General features: G+C 41.7%; 1 protein-coding gene across 4 annotated transcripts in view; it reads right to left on the reverse strand.

Annotated features, from left to right (window-relative positions):
* The window catches only part of PGM5 (phosphoglucomutase 5), a 149,645-nt gene that overhangs the window by 83,350 nt on the left and 43,149 nt on the right, over positions 1-23,146 (reverse strand). For all 4 annotated transcript variants that reach the window (XM_053292968.1, XM_053292967.1, XM_053292966.1 and 1 more), the window contains exons 7-8: positions 10,502-10,617; positions 2,161-2,296 (exon numbers count right to left, since the gene is read on the reverse strand). In XM_053292968.1, coding sequence (XP_053148943.1) covers positions 2,161-2,296; positions 10,502-10,617 — 252 coding nt within the window. The remainder of the gene's footprint in view (positions 1-2,160; positions 2,297-10,501; positions 10,618-23,146) is intronic.

Below are 23,146 nucleotides of genomic sequence, written 5' to 3' on the forward strand. Positions count from 1 at the left end.
AGAACCTTGGAGAATCATTGCCAGTCAAGTGTCGCTAATACTGAGCTAAATGGAGCAATGGTCTCAGTCTGTAGAAGGCAGCTCCCTATGTTCAACCTATCATAGAGATTAGGCCCTCTGACCCCAATTACTCCAATACCCAAGCTACAATCCTGGCTTTTATTCCACAGCAGAGACCAATCTTTCTGGATGCAAAAAAGGACTTTTGTGCGGAAGGGAGAGAAGTGCAAGTTGCTTCCCCCTCCCCTTCTCCCCTTCTGCTGCAGCTTCACGGCAAGCTTTGTGCCCTGTTAGATACTTGCAAGGATGGAGCTTTCGCTCCATCCTTCTAAGGCTGCACAGAATGTCAGCCACTGTTTTTAATCAAAGGATGTCTGTTTTATTTCTACAGTTTTACCATGGTTTCCCTTTAGGCTCAAGGCCCTTTCAAATATAATAAAAAGAATCCATTTGAAAATCCAAAGCAATTAAGCAACACATTAATAAAGCTTCTGGATACAAATAGGCCTGGTGGGAGCAAACTATTGAAATAAAACTAATTTATTCAGTTTTATCTTCTTTGGGGGATTTTGTTACTTGTTTCATTACTAAAGTGACTCTAAACTACACTCCATGCTTTGGCTGTAATCTGCAAGAGCATTCATGCCAAATCCTTGTTTGCACACAGGAGTTCTCTTTACAGTGGTCACCTCTTCTCCTTGCCAAACCACAAACAACACTAAGATAAAAAGACTTGCAGCAAATTTAAGTAGTGGCTTGACAATAACACAGCCAGATGTGCACACACAGTTGTTGTTGTTATTATTATTACTACTACTACTACTTTACAGTATGTAAGAAGCCACTATGCATTGCACAAAGATAAGATAAAATTATTTGGCTGACATTCTGACTAAAGCTATGCCTGTGTAGCAGTGGGGCTGCTGTCATCTGGGGCTGCGGGGGGTGGGGGGCAAGGTTTCTAGTTGCAAAAACCACACACTGAATGTTACACATAAGTAATCTCATTATTTCCAATGGGCCCACGTACAAAAAGAGACAGTGATTTGAGTGACTCAAGCCTAGCAGCAGCCAGCACTCCTCCCACACCCCCAAAAGAAAAGAAAGCAGTCCATGGCTGGTAAAGGATAACTTACAGGGTCCAGCTACCCAGGGGACTAAAGAGACAGCCAAAGAGCTTGCTAATCAAAGCTATTCCCTGACCTCGTTGCTTTGGGTACCCTGCATCACCACCTCCCAGTTTAGACATCAAAGGGCAAAAGATACAAGTGCACACGTGCCTCTTTTGCCCTTTTATGTCTAATATGGGGAGGCGGTGATGCAGGATGCCCAGAGCAACGAGGTGAAGAAACAGCCTTGATTAGCAGGCTATTCAATCCAGTAGCAGAGCCCAGTAGGAAGCTGCAGTTGCCGGAGGAGGAAGCAGGAAGTTCCCTGACTCCCAGCAGATCGGCTGCCTCATTTCTTCTCTGGCTGGTTGAACACAGTACGTTGGTGTTTGTTTGTTTTTTAAACTACCCAGTGTTTTCTTTTCCTTTTTTGGTGGGGGCGGGGCACAGCCAAACCTTCCCATCCTGATTGACCTACCACTGCTGTGTAGCCAAAAAAGACCACACAGAGAGAGAGAGAGAGAGAGAGAGAGAGAGCAGTAGCGTCCCCACTATGTGGTGGCGTCCCATCATAAGCAGCATGATGAGCTTATGTGCAGGGGCAGCAGTGTTAGTCAATCTTCGCTTCCCCCAGAAGTATTCTTTTCAATACACAGATGTGCACTGCAAAGAGCACTTCCAGTGGAAGAGAAAACTGGTGAAAATTGCTCCCCATGCACATTATTCCTCATGCTGCTGAAGTGAGGATGCTACCGCTGTGCATGTGCAAATGCTTTTTTGGCCGCATGCAGACAGCTTAATCAGGGTGTCAAGCCTTATATTATGCAAGCAGCTCTTCAAAAGCACAGACATTACATATGCTCAGAGATAAATGTTTGCATTAGGAGCACTAAACAAAAAACTGGTGTGAGGTTTATTTCATTCTATGGTAAACTTCTCTCTTTGTTGCATACCCAAAATGTTTCATTTGCAAGCAAGACCACCTATCTACTTAGCAACTGAGTAGCCCTAAGTATATTAACCTCCTACATGTGGAGGCCACTGTTCTCACCTGCAGTAGTAGTGACGGCCAAATTTTGTCCAGTGCTCTCTGACAATCTCTTCCACACTCTGATTTCGGGCTGCCATGATTGAGAGCCAAATTAGGACAGCCCAAAGTCCATCCTTTTCTCGGATGTGGTCAGATCCTAAGATAAAAAGACTGAACATATTAGGCTCCATATCAAGCTAATAACTCCATTTTAATTGCAATTGCCAGGGTGGCCTGATTAATTTTATATATTATTTTTACTCTCTGACAAACGGCCAGCAGTTACTTGTAGTGTAGCTAAGTTCTGTGCAGTGGCATGCAAAGCTTGTTCCAAATTAGCTATGGATTGTTCTAATTCTTGATAGGATAATCCTATAAAATTTGGAACACTGAGGGATTATTGTAGTGACAATTGGACTGATGTGTAGTTTATTCTGTATGTTCTGTATCCTTCTGGTTACTGGTCATAGACCATAATAAAGATTTTGATGTGATTTGATCTGAACATATTGAGGAGATTCTCACAATCAGCAAAAAGCGAGCTAAGGGAGCCTAGCCCGCTTTTTGCTGATTGTCTGCTGCCACGGGAGCTGCACAGCTCCCGGCAGTAAACTCTCCTAATTCCCCCTCCCCTTAGCCGAGGTTAGCGGAGCGAGCGCTCTGCTAACCCGGTCTTTTTGGACGTGTGGGCGCGGCTCCGCACGGTGGCAACACACAGGGAGACCCCTGGCAGGAGACTGAAACAAGCCTCCCGACCCTGGGGGTCTCTCCAGGACACCCCGTGCACCTGCGCGGAGTGTCCTGGAACTTCCGGGAGCCACACAGCCCCTGATCCCCACTGGCTCCATGACGGAGCCGGCAGTCGTGTGGGCTGTCTAGAGATTGTCTGTGGGGAGAGCGGGCTAAGCCCTCTCTGAAGGCAGGTCTCACCGATCATGAGACCCACCTCATTATGTGCTAAAAACAACTCTGATTTTGAAAAACAAAAGTATTGGTATATACTGAATCCCAATTCTCATTATTACATTCCTGGGTCTGTTCTCAGAAAAGCATTCAGACTACTGGCAATTTGAATATCTCAACCTAAGATGTTCAGGCAGTTGAAACAGCACATCTGTATTGCTCAGATACTTGCAAATTGTGTTAATGTCTTTTCTGAAATTCACTTTTCTGAAATATGATCCAAAGCTGTTTGATAAAGATTTCCTACCTTCCCAAGTCTGTAAATCCACTCTAAATTGGAGGGTAGAGCTAACGGGCACATTTAGATTGTACCTAACTATTCCAATTTGCTTATCATCTTCCCATGTGCAGGGAGCACCTGAATCCACATAAGCATTCAGAGAATCTGAGCTAGCTACATCTGGCACAGGGTGGATCTGAGCATGCTATGTTCTGCCCAGCAGGTATTGGGTCCTGCCTGTTATGCTTTTCACGGTCTTCTCAGGTGACACACATGCCAGGTGGTACAAATTTGAAGAAAGGCAAGTCAGCAAGCAAAAGGAAAGGCTAAAAAGTATGTTTTATAATATAAAAGGTGACTCTTCTCTTAGCCAGATTACGGTTTTAGTAGCCTACATCCAGAGTAGTGTTGTGTAGGGAATGAGTCTGTTAGCAGGGTTGGGACTGTAGCTCAGAGGTACAGCATCTGCTTTGCATGCAGAAGGTCCCAGGTTCCATCCCTGGCATCTCCAGGTAGGGTTGGGAAAGACTCCTGCCTGAAACTTGGGAGTACCACTGCCAGGCTGTGTAGACAATCCTGAGCTCGTACAAGAAAAGGAATGCCTGTTCCAAACTAGTACTTGCGCTAGTGAAATATGTTGACAAGTTGCCTGACAGGTCACACAAGACATTGCACAAATTGTGCGACCCTATAGTGCAATATATATCCCAAATGTCTCCGAGAAAGCCTTCCACTAATGGTTGTGCAAGTCTGTGGAGCACCGCAAACTTATGAATGCACAACTTCTCTAATTGCACTAGTGCAACACTAGTCTTGATGTCAGATACTGTATTCCAGCTAGGCTGGCATTAGTAAAAATTTGTGTTTTTAAAATAGTATAGAGCAGATTTTTACTTTTCTGCCCAAACTTTCTGCCTTCACTTTCCTTTATTCAATTTTTTGATCCTACAATATGTTGGGCAGGATCCAGATTCGGTTAGTTATGACTAAATCCCATTGAAATTATGACTAATGTTTAGTTGTGGCTAACTAGTCTGCATATTGCTCATTAGTTTTTTTTATGCAGGGCATTTAAGGGATAGATCATATACCAACACTGCTACATGTGGCAGAAAAATGAGATACAAGTGTCTAGAAAGAGGAGTGTCTGTACAGATAAGTTCAGATCATATTAACATAAGACTTTGAAATGCAGAGAAGTCATTCCAAAAATTCCAGTGTTACACTGAACTACTTTGATTAGATAAAGCATACCTATGCATTTAGTAAATCAAAATGCAACTACAACTGCATTTTTTCCTGTAATACTTCAGATATTTTTAGAAATGGAATATTTTCCACAGAAAGATATAAAGATGAAAATATTCCACTCCACATCACTGCTAATAACTCCTCAAAAAAAGTGTGCAAGGTACACAAAAAACGAACATAACATATGCATAGATCAAATGTAGTGGGAATTGAAGGGGCAATAAAAAGAATACCCAGTAGCTATGAAGAATCAGATTACAACACACACCAATTCATGATGTTTCTTTCTGTACAGTGATCTCATTCATTCCCATGGTTTTCTGCCACAACCTTTATCCTAATAACTCCCATACATACTTTTCTACCCTTGATCTCTTGAATGTGTCAAAAACAGAGTTCTAAGTCTTTAAACCCAAGTCCTTTCTTTACTGTCATTGTTCAAGATAGCATCCTTTCTGCCATCTCCTAGGTGTGCAGCCCTGATATTTTTTACTCCTCCCACATACCAGGAGCAGTCAAATTTCACCAGTTCAGCATCTTCAAGATCCACTCTTCCTAACTGGTATTGATTGATCAAATACTTATCTGTCCTTTGGTCTCCTATTCCTCCTAGACAAGGAATAGCCGTTGCAGTCAGTTGTGACCCCCTAAACTATTTTAACTGGACCCTGGTTAGAAATGTGCAAACCGGTTCTGGTTGAAACCTGTTTTGACTCAAACAAGGGTGGTTTGAGTGGTCAAAGTTCAAACCTACCTGGCTCCAGTTTGAGCCGGACTGATCTGAACCAGTTTGGGGTTCTGCTTGTAAAGGGGAATCCTGTAAGGAGGCCAGAACCAGGCCGCAGCTGTCCCGGGCTCTCCTGGGGGAGGCTGGCACACGGTTAGGGTCTCTACAAGATCCTCACCACTCATTATGATAATCAGGAGCAGTCCATCTTTGGGTGTCACCAGTTCACCTGGTGATGACCTGCTACTGGGCCTTCTCAGTTGTCGCCCCTGGGTTGTGGAATGTGCTCCCTGTGGATATATAAAATATAATGGCCTATGTCTGTCACCTATTACAATCATCTGGAGAGGTCCAGTTATGGCTGCTACCGACTTGTTTGGTGGCGACTCAGGACGGGGCCTTCTCTCTGGCTGCCTCGGGGCTCTGGAATGCACTCTCTGATGAAATGAGCATCTCCTTCTCTGTTGGCTTTCAGGAGGACCCTGAAGATGTACCTGTTTTCCCAGGCTTTTAATTGAAATCTAAATTTTAATGTGTTTTTATTTATTGAGATTTTATCTGTTTTATAAATTTTAACTGTTTTATATTGTTATGTTTTAATTTCTACACCGCCTGGAGATTTCTATATCAGGCGGTATAGAAAGACAATAAATAGATAATAAATAAATAAGAGAATTATCTTCCTTGGAGGCCTTCAGGAGAGCCTTAAAGACCCATTTTTTTAGCCTGGCTTTTAATGATATCTAGTTTTAATTTTAATGAGTTTTAATCTGGTTTACATTTAATTTTTTTTAAAATTGCTTTATTATATGTTATCTGTAAACCACTCTGAGCCACTTAAGAAAGGGTGGTATATAAATTGATTGAATGAATGAAGGTGTGTGTGTGTGTGTGTGTGTGTGTGCGCGCGCGCATACACACTTTGTTAAAATATATTACTGGCATGCAAAACCTTAGAGTGACAGGCACACCACTTCTTAAAGGTTGCTGACCCCGGTTTAGAGAACAAAATGTACCCCAAGAATGCAAAGGTTAATTATCTCTGATCTAGACCACTATGTTGGCCTGCCATATCAAGACTCTCAATTCTACATATTCCTCTTCTCACTTAGGGTAACCTTTTCCCTCACGCTCTGCTTCCCCCTGTTCACATGCTTGGACAAACCCTGGATTCACAGTTGTTAAATTAACAAGATTTTAAAGGCCTCTTTTAATGCGTAAGGAAGTAAAAACAAATAAAACCAAGATCTTACAAATTTGAGCAAACATGTTTCAATGCTAAAACATCATTGTCAATGCTCTGTCTCAAAAAGCTGGAAACCCTTGAGCTTGAATACAGTAACTGAATCTAAATAACCAATCCAAGAAACAGGGGAGAGGAGACTCTTCAGAACAAATTTTTAAACCCTTTTTATAGACCAATAAATTTCATTGCCTCTTTCATTTCTTCCTTAATTGGTTTTATTTGTTTTTACTTACTTACACATTAAAATAGGCATTTAAAATTTTTTCAGGAGTAAAGGAGAATGCATATATCATTGCCACTATATAATCTTGTTGTTAAACTATCAAAAATGTAACAGCTATTTTATAAAATTACAGCTCTAGGGGTGTAACTATAATAAGTCAAGGGGAGACTATAATAAGTCTGGGGCCCCACTGCCTTGGGGGGTCCCCCAGAGGCAAGTCACATGACTGACTCCCTCAGCTGCGCACCCGCCCGGGCTTCCTTCAGTTGTATTCATTCTCCAAAATTGATGTGGGTGTTAAGACCTGGAGCTACCAGAACAGCATGTCTTTCTCTAGTACCATTAAATGACTTGTATCATCCATAATTTATAAAACATTTTAAAAATTAATTTAGGATGATGTTCTATTGTGGCACATAGGTTTATAGATATAGATATATAAATTTTACTATGCTTTTTGTTACCACTATTCAGCCTCATTTATTATTTCTTTACTTCATGAGCTGAGCTTCAGTGAGGGGGTGCATTTTAAAATCTTGTCTCTGGGCCGACTCCAACCTTGCTACACCCATGTATAGCTCCACTTCTTTCTCATTTAGGACTTCCTACTCCATTTGCTGCAAGGACTTGGCTGTTCATATACATTTGGAGATGGAATTTAAAAAGTATCTCTTGCTACCAAGGAGGATTAGATTAAACATATAAATCAGGTGCACAGATCTCTTAATGCTGATGAAGAGTTTGCCAATGAAACGTTGAGAGTAATGGCTGTTTCTGCCACCTGCTTTTTCAGAGTCCAAAGCATTGCTCAGAACACCCATAGCCTACTCACTTAGCCTGACAAATAGTAGAATGAACTCCAGGATCAGCAGCCAGAGAACACAGAGCCCAATGGGGCATTTCCAAAAGCCCTTTGTCCTTTTATAGCAGAAATGATGCTTTTATTCCCAGGCAGAGGAAAGCCCCTTTTCCCTACTCCCACACACTTTGTTATGAATCCAGAGTTTTGCAATACTGGGAGACTACAGCTAACATATTACTACGAAGGAAAACAGTCCCTTAAATGGTGTTAAGCTAGCATAATTGTTTAGATGCAGGCTTGTAATACTCATTTTGTTGTTTTAGAATTACTTCTGGCCAATTGGAATGTTATCAAGAACAAACCATAAACCTGCGGAGTCCAGCTCTCTGTTGTAAAGCAGGCAAAAATTATTCTTATTATTGGCTCAATTGCCAAATATGTGGAAAATGTGAAGGAAAATGGATGTTAAAAAGTTTGCAAGTATTCCTCAATAAAGCCATTGTGCATTTCTTCACATCAAAAGTGATCTTCCAATGACATGCTTATGCAGTACTGTATAAATAGCTCCTTTAAAAGGGAAAAAGCAATCACTTGCTATCACAGTGAGAAAGGTTACTAGCCAGTCTGAATTCCCAGGCTTCCTCTCTCACACACATGATCATTAATAGAAAGAAGTCTCTACCACCCTCATGCGAATAAATGTACAGATAGGTATGACTGAGAAGTGGTCTACTGAATGTGGGGAAAACCTGTCAGGTGTAAAACAACAAAACAAAACTCGACACAGGGCTTCCATGTGCACAAATTCCAAGCCTTTGTCCAATATATTCCTCAACTGGTAAAGTATAACAAATCCTGCCCTCCTATTTGTTTTTCCATGGAACAGTGTTAACAGAAAATCATTTCAAGAAGCAACAACTTCCTGAAACACTTATAAAAAATTAACGGATCTATGTTAAATTGCTCAGATGTTCTGCATCTAGTCAACTGAAAAAGATGAAACTAGAAATCAAAGAATGACTTGATCTAAAATCAGATCCCGGCAGTACAGCTATGTTTTCCAGATTTCTTTGCAGATTCTGCAGCGGGGGATATCAAGGGTATTTAAGAAATATTTTCTGATTCAGATTACTTGCTCTATGGCAGTGATCTTCACTATTTTTTAAGCATGGGCTGCTTTGACAAAAAATCTTCAAGCACACTGATCTCTGCACAGTACTGTGTTTTTTCCAGTGCTGCAGTACTGTGGTTTTTTTTTGTTGTTGTTTGGTTTTTTTTTAACACCAGCTGCATCTGGAAGGCATGCACAGAGCACTCTGGGTAGTCCTTCTCTGCACTTTCCCCATAATGCTCTAAGGATAAAATGATGGGAAGGACTATACTCCTCAGTGTTCCCAGTGCACCTTCAAAGAAGGCACTAGGGCTTAAGAGGGCTCCATTTCCCTTAAGAAGACCCACTGGTACTATGCAAAGTATAGCATTGCATGTTGTGAATGGACACCTCCATGTGGTGTCAAGAGGTTGTGCAGAGTATTAAATTTTTGTCAAAACTTTGCATAGGCCTAATAATTAGTCAGGGAACTGCACTTGTTTCCTGAACTAATTAAGAATGCTGCCATATGAAGAACTAACCAAAAAAGTGGCAATGATATTGGAAATTATGACATTTTGGTGTTTAGACCACTGCACAGAAGTACCCCAACTAATTTTTAGCAATGTTGGCTCACATGCCATGCAGGATAATGCTGATAGCTCAGCACTGCCTGTAAGGCTGCAAAGATCTAAAACACCACTTGCGGTATTGTGGAACAGTCCTGTTCCACTGTGACTTAAAATTGCACAATCACATTTGTGCAATGCTATGTCCATTATTTGCAACAGACATAGTGTTGCATAACTGTGATAGCACAATTTTAAGCTGCAGTGGAACAGGGCTGTTCCATAACACTGTGGGCGGTGCCTTAGACACTCACAGTTCTGCAGGTGATGCTGAATTGTCAGTGTTACCCTGTGTGGCACGTGAGCCATTATCCCAAAACATAACAGCAGTAATTCTTCCTGGTGTTCTAAGGATCAAATCCAAAGCTGATCTCTGGAGAGATCACAAACCTGTATATTTAAGTTTTACTCCTTAAGAAAGAATCTTGTCAGCAGGTATCCAGTCTCCACAGTGAATTTGTATTCTGCTGTAATATATATATTATATATAAATGCTGGTAAAAATCACGCCATTTAATTAAGAAATGTAGTAGGAAATACTCTCGAACAATGATGCAGAGGTGGCAACATAAGGCACAACAGGGATTTCCACCATTCAAAACCTCACATCAAAGCTCTGAAAACAAAGGTATTGAGGTGTGTAATATGCCCGATGCGCTTCAAGTATTTTCTTCAGGGGTGAAAAAATCTTACAATCTTATTCCACCATCTTACAGCAGCAAATTACTCAGAGCATGTTGTTTCCATGACAGAATGTCAGAGGGCTTCTATGGACCACTACAATTTGTACTTCTGATAACAGATCAGGTAGCTCATATTATTTATGGGCTCCTGTGTTATGTAATGGAACAGGTTTGTAGGCTGTTCATTTTGTGGACTAAAGTGGATCTTCACTTCTTGTGACCACCAAGTTGAAGGCAGCCAACTGACCATGTACTGTGATGTGCCAGCTGCATGAGCCCCCTCCTCCGACATACACTTTTTTGCAATACAAACAGAAAAACCAGGTTTATTGAGCCTCTGATGGGCTACCATACATGCCTGCATTTATTTATTGAGTAAAATTTTAATACTAAATTAATAGTATTTATTTAGTAAGAATTTAGCTTGGTTGGTGAAAATGGAGGCTTGAGTTAAAATGTCTGATCTCCCATAAACCATGACAGGCTTATATTAGATGTATTTTTGCCACAGAGCATATGATATCTCACCAGTGCCAAAGCTTTCTTCTCCACAGAGTGAGCATCGACCAGAATCCATCAGATTTGAGAAGAACCTCCAGCCTGTTGGCGTTTCATACACAGGAACTTTCATGGATTTTGCCACCCTAAAAGAAATACCATACCACACCACAACATTAGGAGGGTTCATCTGTTTTCATATGTGGCTGCATATTTATTACAGATAAATTAAGGTGAGCTGTTTGATCTACCCATGCCTTATTATGGAGCCTCTATAGTGATTAAAGTGATGTTAATCACAGAGTAGTAGTGGTAAAAGAAGAAATTGATCACAACTTTTGGATTATCAGCCTCTTGGTTTTGGTTGTCTGGGAACCATAATTACAAAATTTTGCATTTCAAGTGACACAATTTCTTTTCAGCTACTGACCTGAGAAGTACAAAGCCCACCTTCAGAATCTAATGTGTAGTTTCAAATCCCTCAATAAATTGTCCCATTCACTTTGGCCATTATGTAATCTTGGAGACTGAAATTCTGGAGTTTGAAACTGCATTACTGAGAATGAAACATCCTCTCCTTTTCCCAGAAAAGCAGTGTAAGAACCCACTGAACGGGGAAAAATTATATTTGCCATATAGGCAACAAGTTAAACTAACTGCTATATAACCAATGATTAATGCATGCCACATACAAGTCTTCAGATTGCAGAACAGCCCTGTTCTGCTGTGACTTAAAATTGCCCAGGTGCAGCTGCATGAGACAACATCCATTATTTCCAATGGACAACTGCACTTCCTCATTTTTAAGTTGTAGCAGAACAGGGCAGTTCCGCAACATCGTGGGCAGTCTTTCAGACATCTGCAGCAGCATGGTGGGCAATGCTGAACCAGCCACATCATGCTGTGCACAATGTAAGCCATTTTACTTTTATCTTGGTGTGTTGAACTGGTCATCTCATTGATTTAAGGTTTTACTGCACAGGACACATTTTGCCTTCATACACATCTAAATTAAACAAAACAATTATAAAAACAGCAAAATGATACAAAAGAATACTCCATCGTGATAGAAGGGAATCCATAGAATATTTCCATGCAAAAGGTAGAGTCCAAAGGCTAGATTATGTTTCTGATTGCAGCCCATTATGGCCTTGGGGTTAATATGGTGGTTTAAAAGTTGAAATATGGTGTAAGGGGGGAATGTTAAATACTTCCTTTTACAAGAGCGAAAAATATTCCAGGAAACTATCTAGCCAAAGCTGAGCAGTTTCCAGTCCCACTGATTTCACTAGGAAAGAGTTAAGCATGTACAGTACTTATGTCCCCAATTGAAATCTGTTTGGGTTAGCTCGTTGTCCCTCACTGTATACTTTATTCTTATTTTCTTCTGTCTCTTTGCTTCCCAGTTATCTGTGTTTTACATAAAGTCCTATATACTCTATGAAAGAGGAAGTCCTCAAGAGCCAAGAGTTGTGAAAATTTCAAACAAAAACATATGTAGAATCTTCCGGAAAGGATTTTCTTCAAATCTGATAAATTACAAGTTTTATTGTTGCTATTTAGCTAGAGCACAGAATGGATCAAAATAAATCTAATGTTGATCTTTTCTGGACTAAGAAACAATGAGAAAGGGTTCTAAAAAAAAGAAAAACCAAGGAAATATTTACAGCACCTCTCTGGTCTTGGCTTTTCCATCTTCCAGGTGTCAGCTGCACATTTTAAAAAAATTGCTCATGTTGACATGGGAGAACAGCCTGGAGCGTCTGCAAAATGTACAACAGCACCTTACGGACACACACACATCTAATTCCTGGGACCGTTGGGATAGAACTCACAACATAATTAGCTAAGTGGTTTGCAGACAGCTATGAATTTGATGCTACAGGATTCAGGGTATGAGGTAAACGAAACTAGTATCAATACTGCTCTTCCAGAACATACCCCCGAATTACTCAAAATGACCTAATTCTAAACTCCTATAGAGGCAATAAACAGGCAAAATAAAACACAACAGCATCAAACTTGCCTGATCTGCACAGAAATTCTTTCCTGCTCTGTGCCCTCCTGTTAATATGTGCAAAACTGAGCAGGGTACATAGAATTGGGTGTAACCACGATTAGTTGTGGCAATGGTGCAGTCCTAACATACCAAGTTGTACCTACAGCTTCACTGCTTTCATTTCCACCACGTGAGTAAATTAAACACAATTTAAAATGCAAATCACACCTGTTTTTTCCAAGGCTGGGTTAGCTGATACATGAGCCAGTGCCCTGTCTTTTTCAGTTAGAGACAAACAAATACTTTCTAGACACCAGGCTACTGTAACACATGTCCATAAAGGCTTTTAACATGAAACACTGCCATTTACTCCAGACACAAAACCACAAAGTCCTTTTGATAGAAGATTTGTATAAGAAGAGAAACTAGGCTTCCCCACAAGGTTGCTTCGAATGTGTATGATGCTTAAGTACATTAAAAGATTCTCTCTCAAGAGTTTGCAGCAGAGTATGAGTTCCAAGTTCCAACGGCTACTTGTTGAACAATGGTTTGATTTATTGTTGGAAGACTCCTGGAATATAACAAACTGTGTGCCATCAGGGGCAGAGCCACCATTGCGCAGGCAGGTTCAAAGAATCCGGGCTGCGTTGCTCAGGGGCCATGGCTTGTGTCCCAGCTATGCCCCCTGAGTCTGACGTCAGACATAGGGGGACGTGGTGTGCTCACATATGGAGCCGTGCACCTTGTTTTCAAGCATATTCAAGCCACGCTGGTCTGTTTTTGAGAAGCTTAGTCAGTGCCAGTTTCCCAGGCTGGTCAGGAACATGGCTCCCTGCCTTTTAAAGCAGGGAGAGTCACTCCCAGCCTCACTGCAAATGTGGTGCTGGCTGGAATATGCTTGAAGACGGGGGCGTGGCTCCATTTGCGAGCGCACCATGCCCCCTGCATCTGACATCAGACGCAGGGGGCATGTCTGGGGGACCGGCAGCAGTGAGCCTTCCCTACACTCCTGAGCACCATTCAACAGGAAACTTTCACAATCGAATCCAAGAGCACTGTTCTTTAACGGCAGTGTTACAGAGAAAAATCAAATGAGTCAGTGCCTCTATAGTTTTGCTTGCCCTATAATGAAAGATATTTCCAGGCTGTAAATGCCCACAGAGCAGACATGAAAAGAGAAATGGCATAATGAAGGTTGAGGGCCAGGGGTGCAGACAGAGGGAAAGCTTGAGGGGCAAATCTTCACTTAAAATTGCGGCGGGGGGGGGGAGAGGAACAACTCTTTTGGAGGGCACATATGGGCTACTAGGTTTGACAGGAGGAGAAAAAAGTTTGGGGGAGATATAGGTTATTCAGTTTTGGGGGGAGTTCAGCAAAATGAGAGAGGGGACTCCTCAAATGCTTGGGGGCATCTGTACTTCCTCTTATGCAAGGCATCTCCCCAATTTCTACAGTTTCCCTCCTCCCGCTGCAGCCCTCCACACCCTATTCTACACTTCGCTGAAGGATTTCCTGACTCTCAAGAGTGGATTTTCCAAGGGCATAGGATACAACTTTACAACTTGGAAATACTTGCATTTAACACAGGCATTACAAACCTGCTGTAACACTCATTATAAAAGCCTACAGAATATTTTTCCTTTTTCTTGAACAGCAATTTCCACATGCCACATGGCAAACTGCTTCTGAAACAGAACGGAATTGGAATTTCAAAAGCAGTTTGTGAAATGGCAGTAGAGCCAGCTGTCACTGACAGGTCCAGTTCAGACGTATAAGCTAACTGGAGTTAAGTGTGGCCGAGGTTTCAATTCTGAACTCCAAACTGTGCCACAGATGTTCACCAAACTGTGGCCAGCCAAACTCCAGCTGAAGGAGAGCAGAGCTTCTCCCTGCTGCCCGGCTGCTGAGGCACATCCCCGCCACCTCTATGATTAGAGTTTGGAATAGGCATGAAACCGTGGTTATAGCTGAGTCAGCATTTGGGCATAACACTTTGGTGGCAAAATTTAGAGATAACAGAAACGTCCAACTGGGAGTTTGGTGAGGCAAACTGGAGTTAGCTTTAGGCCCATAACCGTGGTTTTGCACATCCAGACATACTGCAGTTACAGCTATAACCACAGCTATAACTGTGGTTATCCTGGACATCTGATCTCAGCCACTAAGTGTTAGCCTCTTGCACAATTCTAAAGTAAAACTTGGAATCTAGCCAGTCTGCTTTCTCTTTGAAGGAAATCCAAACACTCATGTATTCTTTGTCCTAGACAGCAACAACAACAGCTACATATCAGCATTGCTGTCCTCTTACAGTAGACAAAATAATGGGCTGGTTGCACAACCATCTGGTCCAACATGCAAAGCGGGTGATGATGCTCCAAGAGTGCACCCACCCTAGCATCACTAAAGGATGTTGCATCAGGTCGTCCTTCAATCATGTCATCCTTCCATCAATGGGGGCTTTTCATCCAAATGGCCCCTAGACACACACACCAAAACCCTGCTCAATTTAAATAGGGTTTTGGAGTGAATGTTTAGTGGCCATTTGGTTGAACAGCCCCCACATGCAAGTGAAGGACAACCTGATGACATGTTGGGATGAGCTACAGTGACATCAAGGTGGACGTGTACTTGGTGCATTGCTGACCTCTTTACATGTTGGGCTTTTGCATGGTTGCTCATGCAATAGATTGTTGAAAAATGCAATGTATCACTTAATTTCTGCAATGTTAGAACAATAGTAAAAATGAACATTTTCTCTTTATTTAAATTCCAATTCCTCCCCAATATTTCTCACATTTAAGCTTGTTTTTATTATGACACAGAGAAAGTCCTCCATGTACAAATTTAATTAGAGCACACAAATGTGTGAGCCTTATCTTTGTCAGACAGGAGTTATAACGTAGAAGACGTAAGTCAGAAGAAGCTGTTCTGTATTCTCTTTATATTCATAAGATAACAAAAAATGCCTGTAGTAGCAGCAAGACACTAGTACATCCACACACTGATAGTGTGTGGATGACTATAAGACATCAGAATACTTGTGCAGTCTAACTCTATACATACATTTTCAGGAATTAGTCCCACTGAATTGAATGGGGTTTCGATTTCAATAAATATGCCTAGGATTGTAAAGGTAAAGTGTGCCGTCGAGTCAGTGTCGACTCCTGGCGACCAGAGAGCCCTGTGGTTGTCTTTGGTAGAATACAGGAGGGGTTTACCATTGCCTCCTCCTGTGCAGTATGAGATGATGCTTTTCAGATCCTCCTAAATTGCTGCTGCCCGATATAGGTGTTTCCCATAGTCTGGGAAACGTACCAGTGGGGATTCAAACTGACAACCTTTGGCTTGCTAGTCAAGTCATTTCCCTGCTGTTCCATTAGGTGGCTTAGGATTGTACTCTTAGTCTATTATCTCAAGTAGACTCTTTCAAGGAATAGGATTGCCATAAATCCCCTCTCCCATATCGTCCCACCATCTCCTCTACAGTGCCTTCAAGCATCAAGTATTCATGAGCAATGCAAAGATGAGCTGCATGAGAATGCCATCATGTATTCAGACACAATTTCCTCTACAGTTTCTCAGTTAAGATTTCTGAATTAAAAAGGGAACTTGCTGCTTTGTTTTTCCTCTGTACTCGAAGTGCTGCACTTTTGTTCCTGTACTTTTCTTCTGACCCTATTAACACTGTTACAGTGGCAGCCCTGTGAAATAGATGTTTGGCTTCTGGATATTTTCACTCTGCATGTACTGTGTTCCCTTAAAAGGCATCAAGTATATATACCAAGAGGAGAACTAAACAACTGCCAATCCCCCATATACGGTCAAGTGTTACAACTATTACTCCCATCGTCTTTAATTTATGAACTGAAAGGCAGTGGAATGGTATGCCTTAACAGAAAACCAGGACATTTCAGAGAGATAAGATACAAACGTGCCTACTAGAACGGAAAAAAATATCATGGAGCTGGAAGGAACCCAAAAGGCTGTCTAATCCAGTCCCTGCTAAATGACAGGTCAACTCAGATCACATGGCTCCAGATAACTCAAGCAAGCAACGTAAGTCACACTCTAATTTGTGGGATCTCTGACAGATTATGTTAATATGCCCATTGTCTACATTATCATAGGGCTTCCACTTGGAGAAACCTTTCGACCAGTCTTATGAAAAGCTGAAATATCCAGCATGAGCTCTAGCCCCAGGAGTGCAGCATTGCTTGGATAAAAATAATTGACAACATAAACCAAGATGATGGTGGATAACATAATGTGCAGTGTTATGGCTCTGTAACACTGTGCCCTGTAGTTGCTCCTAGGGGCATGAATTCAAACCAAACCGCCGGTCTGCGAGCTGGTTCATAAGAAGTAGGTGGCAGTTTGGTTTGCGCACTAGAACCAGGTTGAACGAGTTTGGCATGCTTGCAAAGAGGAATCCAGTAAGGATTCATATGTCTAGTTGGTTCTTTGTTTTTGGTTACGTTATTGGATCTGTTTTGTTTGTAGTATTATTACGAACGACACAAATTACAAATTACAAATTACACCGTTGAAGCATTGCTATGTGTCCCTACTGTGGTAGGAAATTTGGTTCAAATTGGTTAGGCAGTTCACAAATCATCCCACTTGCGCCTCAAACATTTACATATCCGCCATCTTGAATCTGGGTGGATGGCATAATCACAAACTATGCTGTTGAGGCGTCCCTATGCGTACCTACAACTGTACCTGATTTGGTTCATGTTGGTCCAGGCATTGCAAAGTTGATGTGGAGGGGACATGCACACATGGACACATACATGTGATGCTGGGTGATCTCATAAGCCTACTGGAAAGTAAAGTAAATAAAGTGTGCCATCAAGTCGATGTCAATTCCTGGTGACCACAGAGCCCTGTGGTTGTCTTTGGTAGAATAAAGGAGGGATTTACCACTGTCTCCACCCGTGCAGTATGAGACGATGCCTTTCAGTATAAGAACAGCCCTGCTGGATCAGGCACAAGGTCCATCTAGTCCAGCATCCTGTTTCACAGAGTGGCCCACTAGATGCCTCTGGGGAGCCCACAGGCAAGAAATGTGAATGCCCTCTCTCCTGCTGTTGCTCCCCTGCAACTGGTATTGAGAGGCATTGTGCCTCTGAGGCTGGAGATGGCCCACAGCCACCAGACTAGTAGCCATTGATAGACCTGTCCATCATGAATCTGTCTAAGCCCCTTTTAAAGCCATCCAAGCTGGTGGCCATCACCACATCCCATGGCAAATAATTCCATAGGTTAATTATGCGCTGTTTGAAAAAGTACTTTCTCAGGCCCCTGATCATTTTGGTTGCTCTCTTCTGCAGCTTTTCCAGTTCTACAATATCCTTCTTAAGATACCGTGACCAAACCCATCTTTTCGCCCAAGCTTTCTCACTTTCCTAATATTTTTGGGTTTTAATTTCTGGTTATTTTTAAATTGTTAAATTGTTTTTAAGTTTTTGTATATGTTTTTAACTGGTTTTATGTTATTGTAAACCACCCAGAGATGACAGTTTGGGGCGGTATACAAATTTGATAAATAAATAAAATAAAGTTGTACGCAGTACTCCAGATGTGGCCACACCATAGATTTGTATAAGGGCATTATAATAATAGCATTTTTATTTTCAATCTCCTTCCTTATGATTCCTAGCATAGAATTAGCCTTTTTCACAGCTGCTGCGCACTGAGATGATACTTTCAATGAGCTGTCCACTACAACCCCATCATCTCTCTCCTGGTCAGTCACCGTCAGCTCAGATCCCATCAGCGTATATGTGAAGTTGGTGTTTTTTGCCCAATGTGCATTACTTTACATTTGCTTACATTGAACCACATTTGCCATTTTGTCACCCACTCTCTCAGTTTGGAGAGATCTTTTTGGAGCTCCTCACAATCCGTTGTGAATTTCTCTACCCTAAATAGTTTACTGTCATCTGCAGTAAGTAATAATTTATTACGGTCAATGACCAGTCAACATACACACCAAAATATAAATCAGCACAAAACAAAACAAAATCTAGTGTCATCTGCAAATTTGACCACTTCGCTTGTCACCTCAGCTTCTAGATCATTTATGAACAAGTTGAAGAGCACTGGTCCCAGTACCGATCCCTGGGGGAATCTCACTTCTTACCTCCCTCCATTGTGAAAACTGTCCATTTATTCCTACTCTCTATTTCTTGTCCTTCAACCAGTTACCAATTCACACATGAACCTGTCCCCTTATTCCATGACTGCTAAGTTTACTCAAGAGCCTTGTACTCAAGAGCTTTGCTAACAGCTTTTTGGAAGTCCAAGTATACTATGATCACCTGTATCCACATGCCTGTTGACACTCTCAAAGAACTCCAAAAGGTTAGTGAAGCAAGACTTTCCCTTGCAGAATCCATGCTGGTTCTCTTTCAACCAGGCCTTTTCCTCTATATGTTTAACTATTTTGTTCTTAAGTATGCTTTCCATCGATTTACTTGGCACTGAAGTTAAGCTGACCAGCCTGTAATTTCCCGGATCCCCCCTGGATCCCTTTTTGAAAATCAGAGTCATATTGGCTACTTTTCAGTCCTCTCGTACAGAGCATGATTGTACAGACAAGTTATATATTTTTGCTAGGAGATCAGCAATTTCACATTTGAGTTCCTTCAGAACTCTTGAGTGGATGGCATCTGGCCCAGGCGATTTGTTAATTTTTAGTTTTTCAAGACAGTTTGGAACATCTTCCCTTGTCACTTCAAACTGGCCTAGTTCCTCAGCTGCTAAACCTGAAAAGCTCAATTCTAGACAGGATATATGGTCAGTATCCTCCACCATGAAGACAGATGCAAAGAATTCATTCAGCTTCGCTGCAATCTCCGTATTCTCCTTAATAATCCCTTTCGCTTCCTATATCACAGCTGCCCGATACAGGTGTTTCCCATAGTCTGGAAAACATGCCAGCGGGGATTTGAACTGGCAACCTCTGGCTTGGTAGTCAAGCCATTTCCCCGCTGCAGCATTAGGTGGCTACTGGAAAGTAGGCTAATAAAAATACCCACTAGTCCATTATAACAAACTATATTACCGTATCCAACTAATCAGTAATATCCAACTTAAACATACCTTGTCTAACCTTATGAACTGCAGCACAAAATTTAAGGTCAGTGCTAAGAGTGAGCCCTTCATGGTGGATCCCTTTGCTGCTACAGTATATTGTTGCCCCAATGCTTTCCTTTGGTGCAAATGTCTGTGGTAGTTATTATTTATATATCACTTTTCAACGTAGAAATTCTCAATGAAGTTTACACAGAGAAAGGGTTAAAAGAAAGAAGATGGCTCAGTGTTCCCAGTGGGTTCACAATCTAAAATGAAAACACACAGTAGACACCAGCAACAGCCACTGCAGGAACACTGTGCTAGAGTTGAATGGGAACAATTATCCTTGGATTCTCAGTGCACTGGGTGAAATGTGACCTGTAAGCTGCTGGAGAGTTGATGGTGCTAAACAACTCAAATTATTTCATAAAATTAAATAATATTCTGAAAAGAATCCTGACAAAGTCAAGTCCATCTCTAGGGGGTATCAGCCCCACTTTGTCCTTGCTGTCATCCCACACATCATATAGATAGATCTCACAGGAAACCAACCACCTGCTTCACACAACTTAGCTCTAATTGAATGATTTAAATTTGCTTTCTATGGGAAAGAGAGGAGGAATCAAGTACTATAGTAAGTGCTGGAATCAGTGGAGTGATTAATTCCCCTACATGATTAGACTCAAAACTGCCACCATCATGTAGAAAGTCAAGGTAGGGGTCTGATTTTGACAGCAAAAGGAGTGAATGCTAGGGGTGTGCGCTCTCTCTCTCTCTCTCTCTCTCTCTCTCTCCATTCAGTAGTGTCTGACTCTCGGTCACTCTATGGATCAATGCAACTCCATGCCGTCCTATCTCGTACAGCTTCCTTTAATTCTGCCATGGTCATTCCAGTGTCATGTTTTAAAATATCCAGCCACCGAGTACAAGGCCGTCCTCATCTCCTTCTCCTGCTGACATTCCCAGCATAATTGTCTTTTCAAATGAATCAGCTCGCATGACATGACCAAAATATGTCAGTCTTTGTTTGGTAATCTTAGCTCCTAGCAATATTATTGGTTTAACTCAATCTAAAACTTCCTTATTCGTAATTCTTGCTGTCCATGGGATACGCAACAGTTGCCTCCAACGCCACATCTTGAAAGCCTCCATCCTTCTCCTATCTGCCTTCTTCAAAGTCCAGGTTTCACAGCCATATGTGGCTACTGGAAATATTATTGCATTAACCAATCTGTATTTGGTTAGGAGAGTAATATTTTTGCTCTTCCAAATTTTACTCATGCTGATCATTGCAGTTCTTCCAAATGCTATACGCCACCTGATCTCAGGGCTACAGTCACCACATTGATCGATTTTAGAGCCAAGAAAAATAAATTCCTTTACTACCTCAATTATCTCATTATTGATCTTCACTCTGACTTGTGTATTCTCTGCAGTTGTCAATATCTTTGTTTTCTTGATATTAAGGTGCAATCCAAATTTTTCACTTTCTTCTTTAATTTTTAAAATTAACCATTCTAGATCTTTCTTGCTTTCCGCGAGCAATGTCGTATCATCTGCATAATTAAGGTTGTTAATATTCCTATCAACAATTTTCACTCAAATAGCAGATTCTTCAAAATGTGCATTTCTCATAACCATTTCTGCATACACATTAAATAGTATGGGAAGGAAGATGCAACCTTGACGAGTGCCTTTCCCAATCTTGAACCATTCCGTGTCTCCATATGCCATTCTCACCGTGGCTTCTTGATCAGAGTAAAGCGACTGTACAAGCTGGATGAGATGTGATTATATTCCCATTTGTCTGAGGCAATTCCAGAGCTTATCATGATCAACACAATCAAAAGCCTTTGTATAGTCAATGAAGCACAAGGTCCTTTTGATATTTCTTCAACTTTTCCATCATCCATCAAAGATTGGCAATGTGATCAAGCGTTGCTCTTCCTAGGGTTGTGCACAAAACCGAAAAACTCAGTTTGGTTCGAGTCAAACTCGAGCTGAACTGGGTCTGTTCTGGTATTGTGCACACCTGAACCAGACCTAGTTTGGCTTAAATTCAAGCCCAGGTTGGGGGGTTAGAGACCATACTGGTAAAAGGAGGACCAGGGGTCTTAAATAAATGTTTGGGGTGGACGGAAAGTAAAGTTTCACCTCAAATTTGCTACAGCCACCAACAGCAACAGCAGCGGTGGTTGGGGGGGCATGGGGGGCTCCCCCCCTGCTGGAGCAGAAAGCCCTGTTTCAGGCCCACTTCAGGCCTCTGTGTGTGCATGGAGGTTAAAAAAAGGCCTCTGTGCACTCAAATGGTCTCTGCACATGCACAGAGACCATTTTTTAACCTCTGTGCATGTGCAGAGGCCAAACTGCACTGGGCCTGCCCACTCCAATGGAGATGGGGGAGGCCCCCCTTGCCAGCCCCCAACCACCCCTGCGACCATCGCAGCCACCACCACCACCACACTTGAGGTAAGAGACTTTCCTCAAGAGGTAAGATTTTCCTCAAGTTTGGCAAAGCAAACTCCACCACTCCCAGTCCCTCTTACCACACACTTTTTATTTAAGCCTTCTGGTCATCTCTTTTACTAGTAAAAGGGAATCCTTACAGGATTTCCCTTTACCAGTATGCTCTAAGCCAGCTCGAGCTGAACCAGGCCCGGTTTGGCTAGACCCAAACCCCGTTGACCCAGCCAGTTCGATGACAAACAACACTTCTCGACACTTAAGTGGTTTGCATATCCCTAGTGCATACAAACCCCACCACTCCCCAGTCCCTCTCAGCAAGCATGTTTCTCTCAGATGGAGCTCAGATACAAGAAGTAGCCCCCAATAATAGAAAAATGGCTGTAGAGAGGAGGTAAGCCAATGTGGGCTCCTATAAACTTCTTTCATTTTAAAAAGCAGATCATCTACCCCACTGTTTCCATGGGATTGAAGCAGCTCCATGTTTAAACACATAGAACCACCACAACTATCTTGACCTAGGATATATTTCTTGCCTTGCTTTAAAGTATGTCATTTTGTTAAATTAATTTTTTGGGAACATTTTAAACTTTACTTCAAAGGAGCCCCTGATGTTATGGAAAATTATTGCTGTGCCAAACTAGCATTCCAAAAGTCTCTTTTCTCTCTCTGTTACAAGTTGGATTGTTCCTACGTATTAAAGACTTCAACAGCATAACAATTAAAAAGAGTTCCAAAGGATCACACAAAAACATATAAAACCACCTATTCTATGTATTAACAAACACAGAAACAAAAATACATGGTACCTTTTAAAACACAACACAAACCACAATGGCTAGGCTCCAAAAGTGTGCCCCTGCACCCTTTTTTTCACACTACCTCTGCAAAGGTGCTTCTTGAGCCATTGGTGTATGATTGGCATTTCCACTAATTTCTGCTCTGAAAAGCTCTCACATTCACCCTGGCTGTTCTGAGTTTATGAGTATGATATAGTGGAATACAATTATTTCAAATAAATGCCACATTGCTTTAGGATTTTGGCATCTGAAGGGTGTGAGATGTGCCTCTTTGGATTTTGGCTCAATATGCCTTGGTGTGTCCTTGGTGAGTATCTCTCATGTTGAAAACTT

This window comes from Hemicordylus capensis, chromosome 2, assembly GCF_027244095.1.
Source record: "Hemicordylus capensis ecotype Gifberg chromosome 2, rHemCap1.1.pri, whole genome shotgun sequence".
NCBI classification, from domain to species: domain Eukaryota; kingdom Metazoa; phylum Chordata; class Lepidosauria; order Squamata; family Cordylidae; genus Hemicordylus; species Hemicordylus capensis.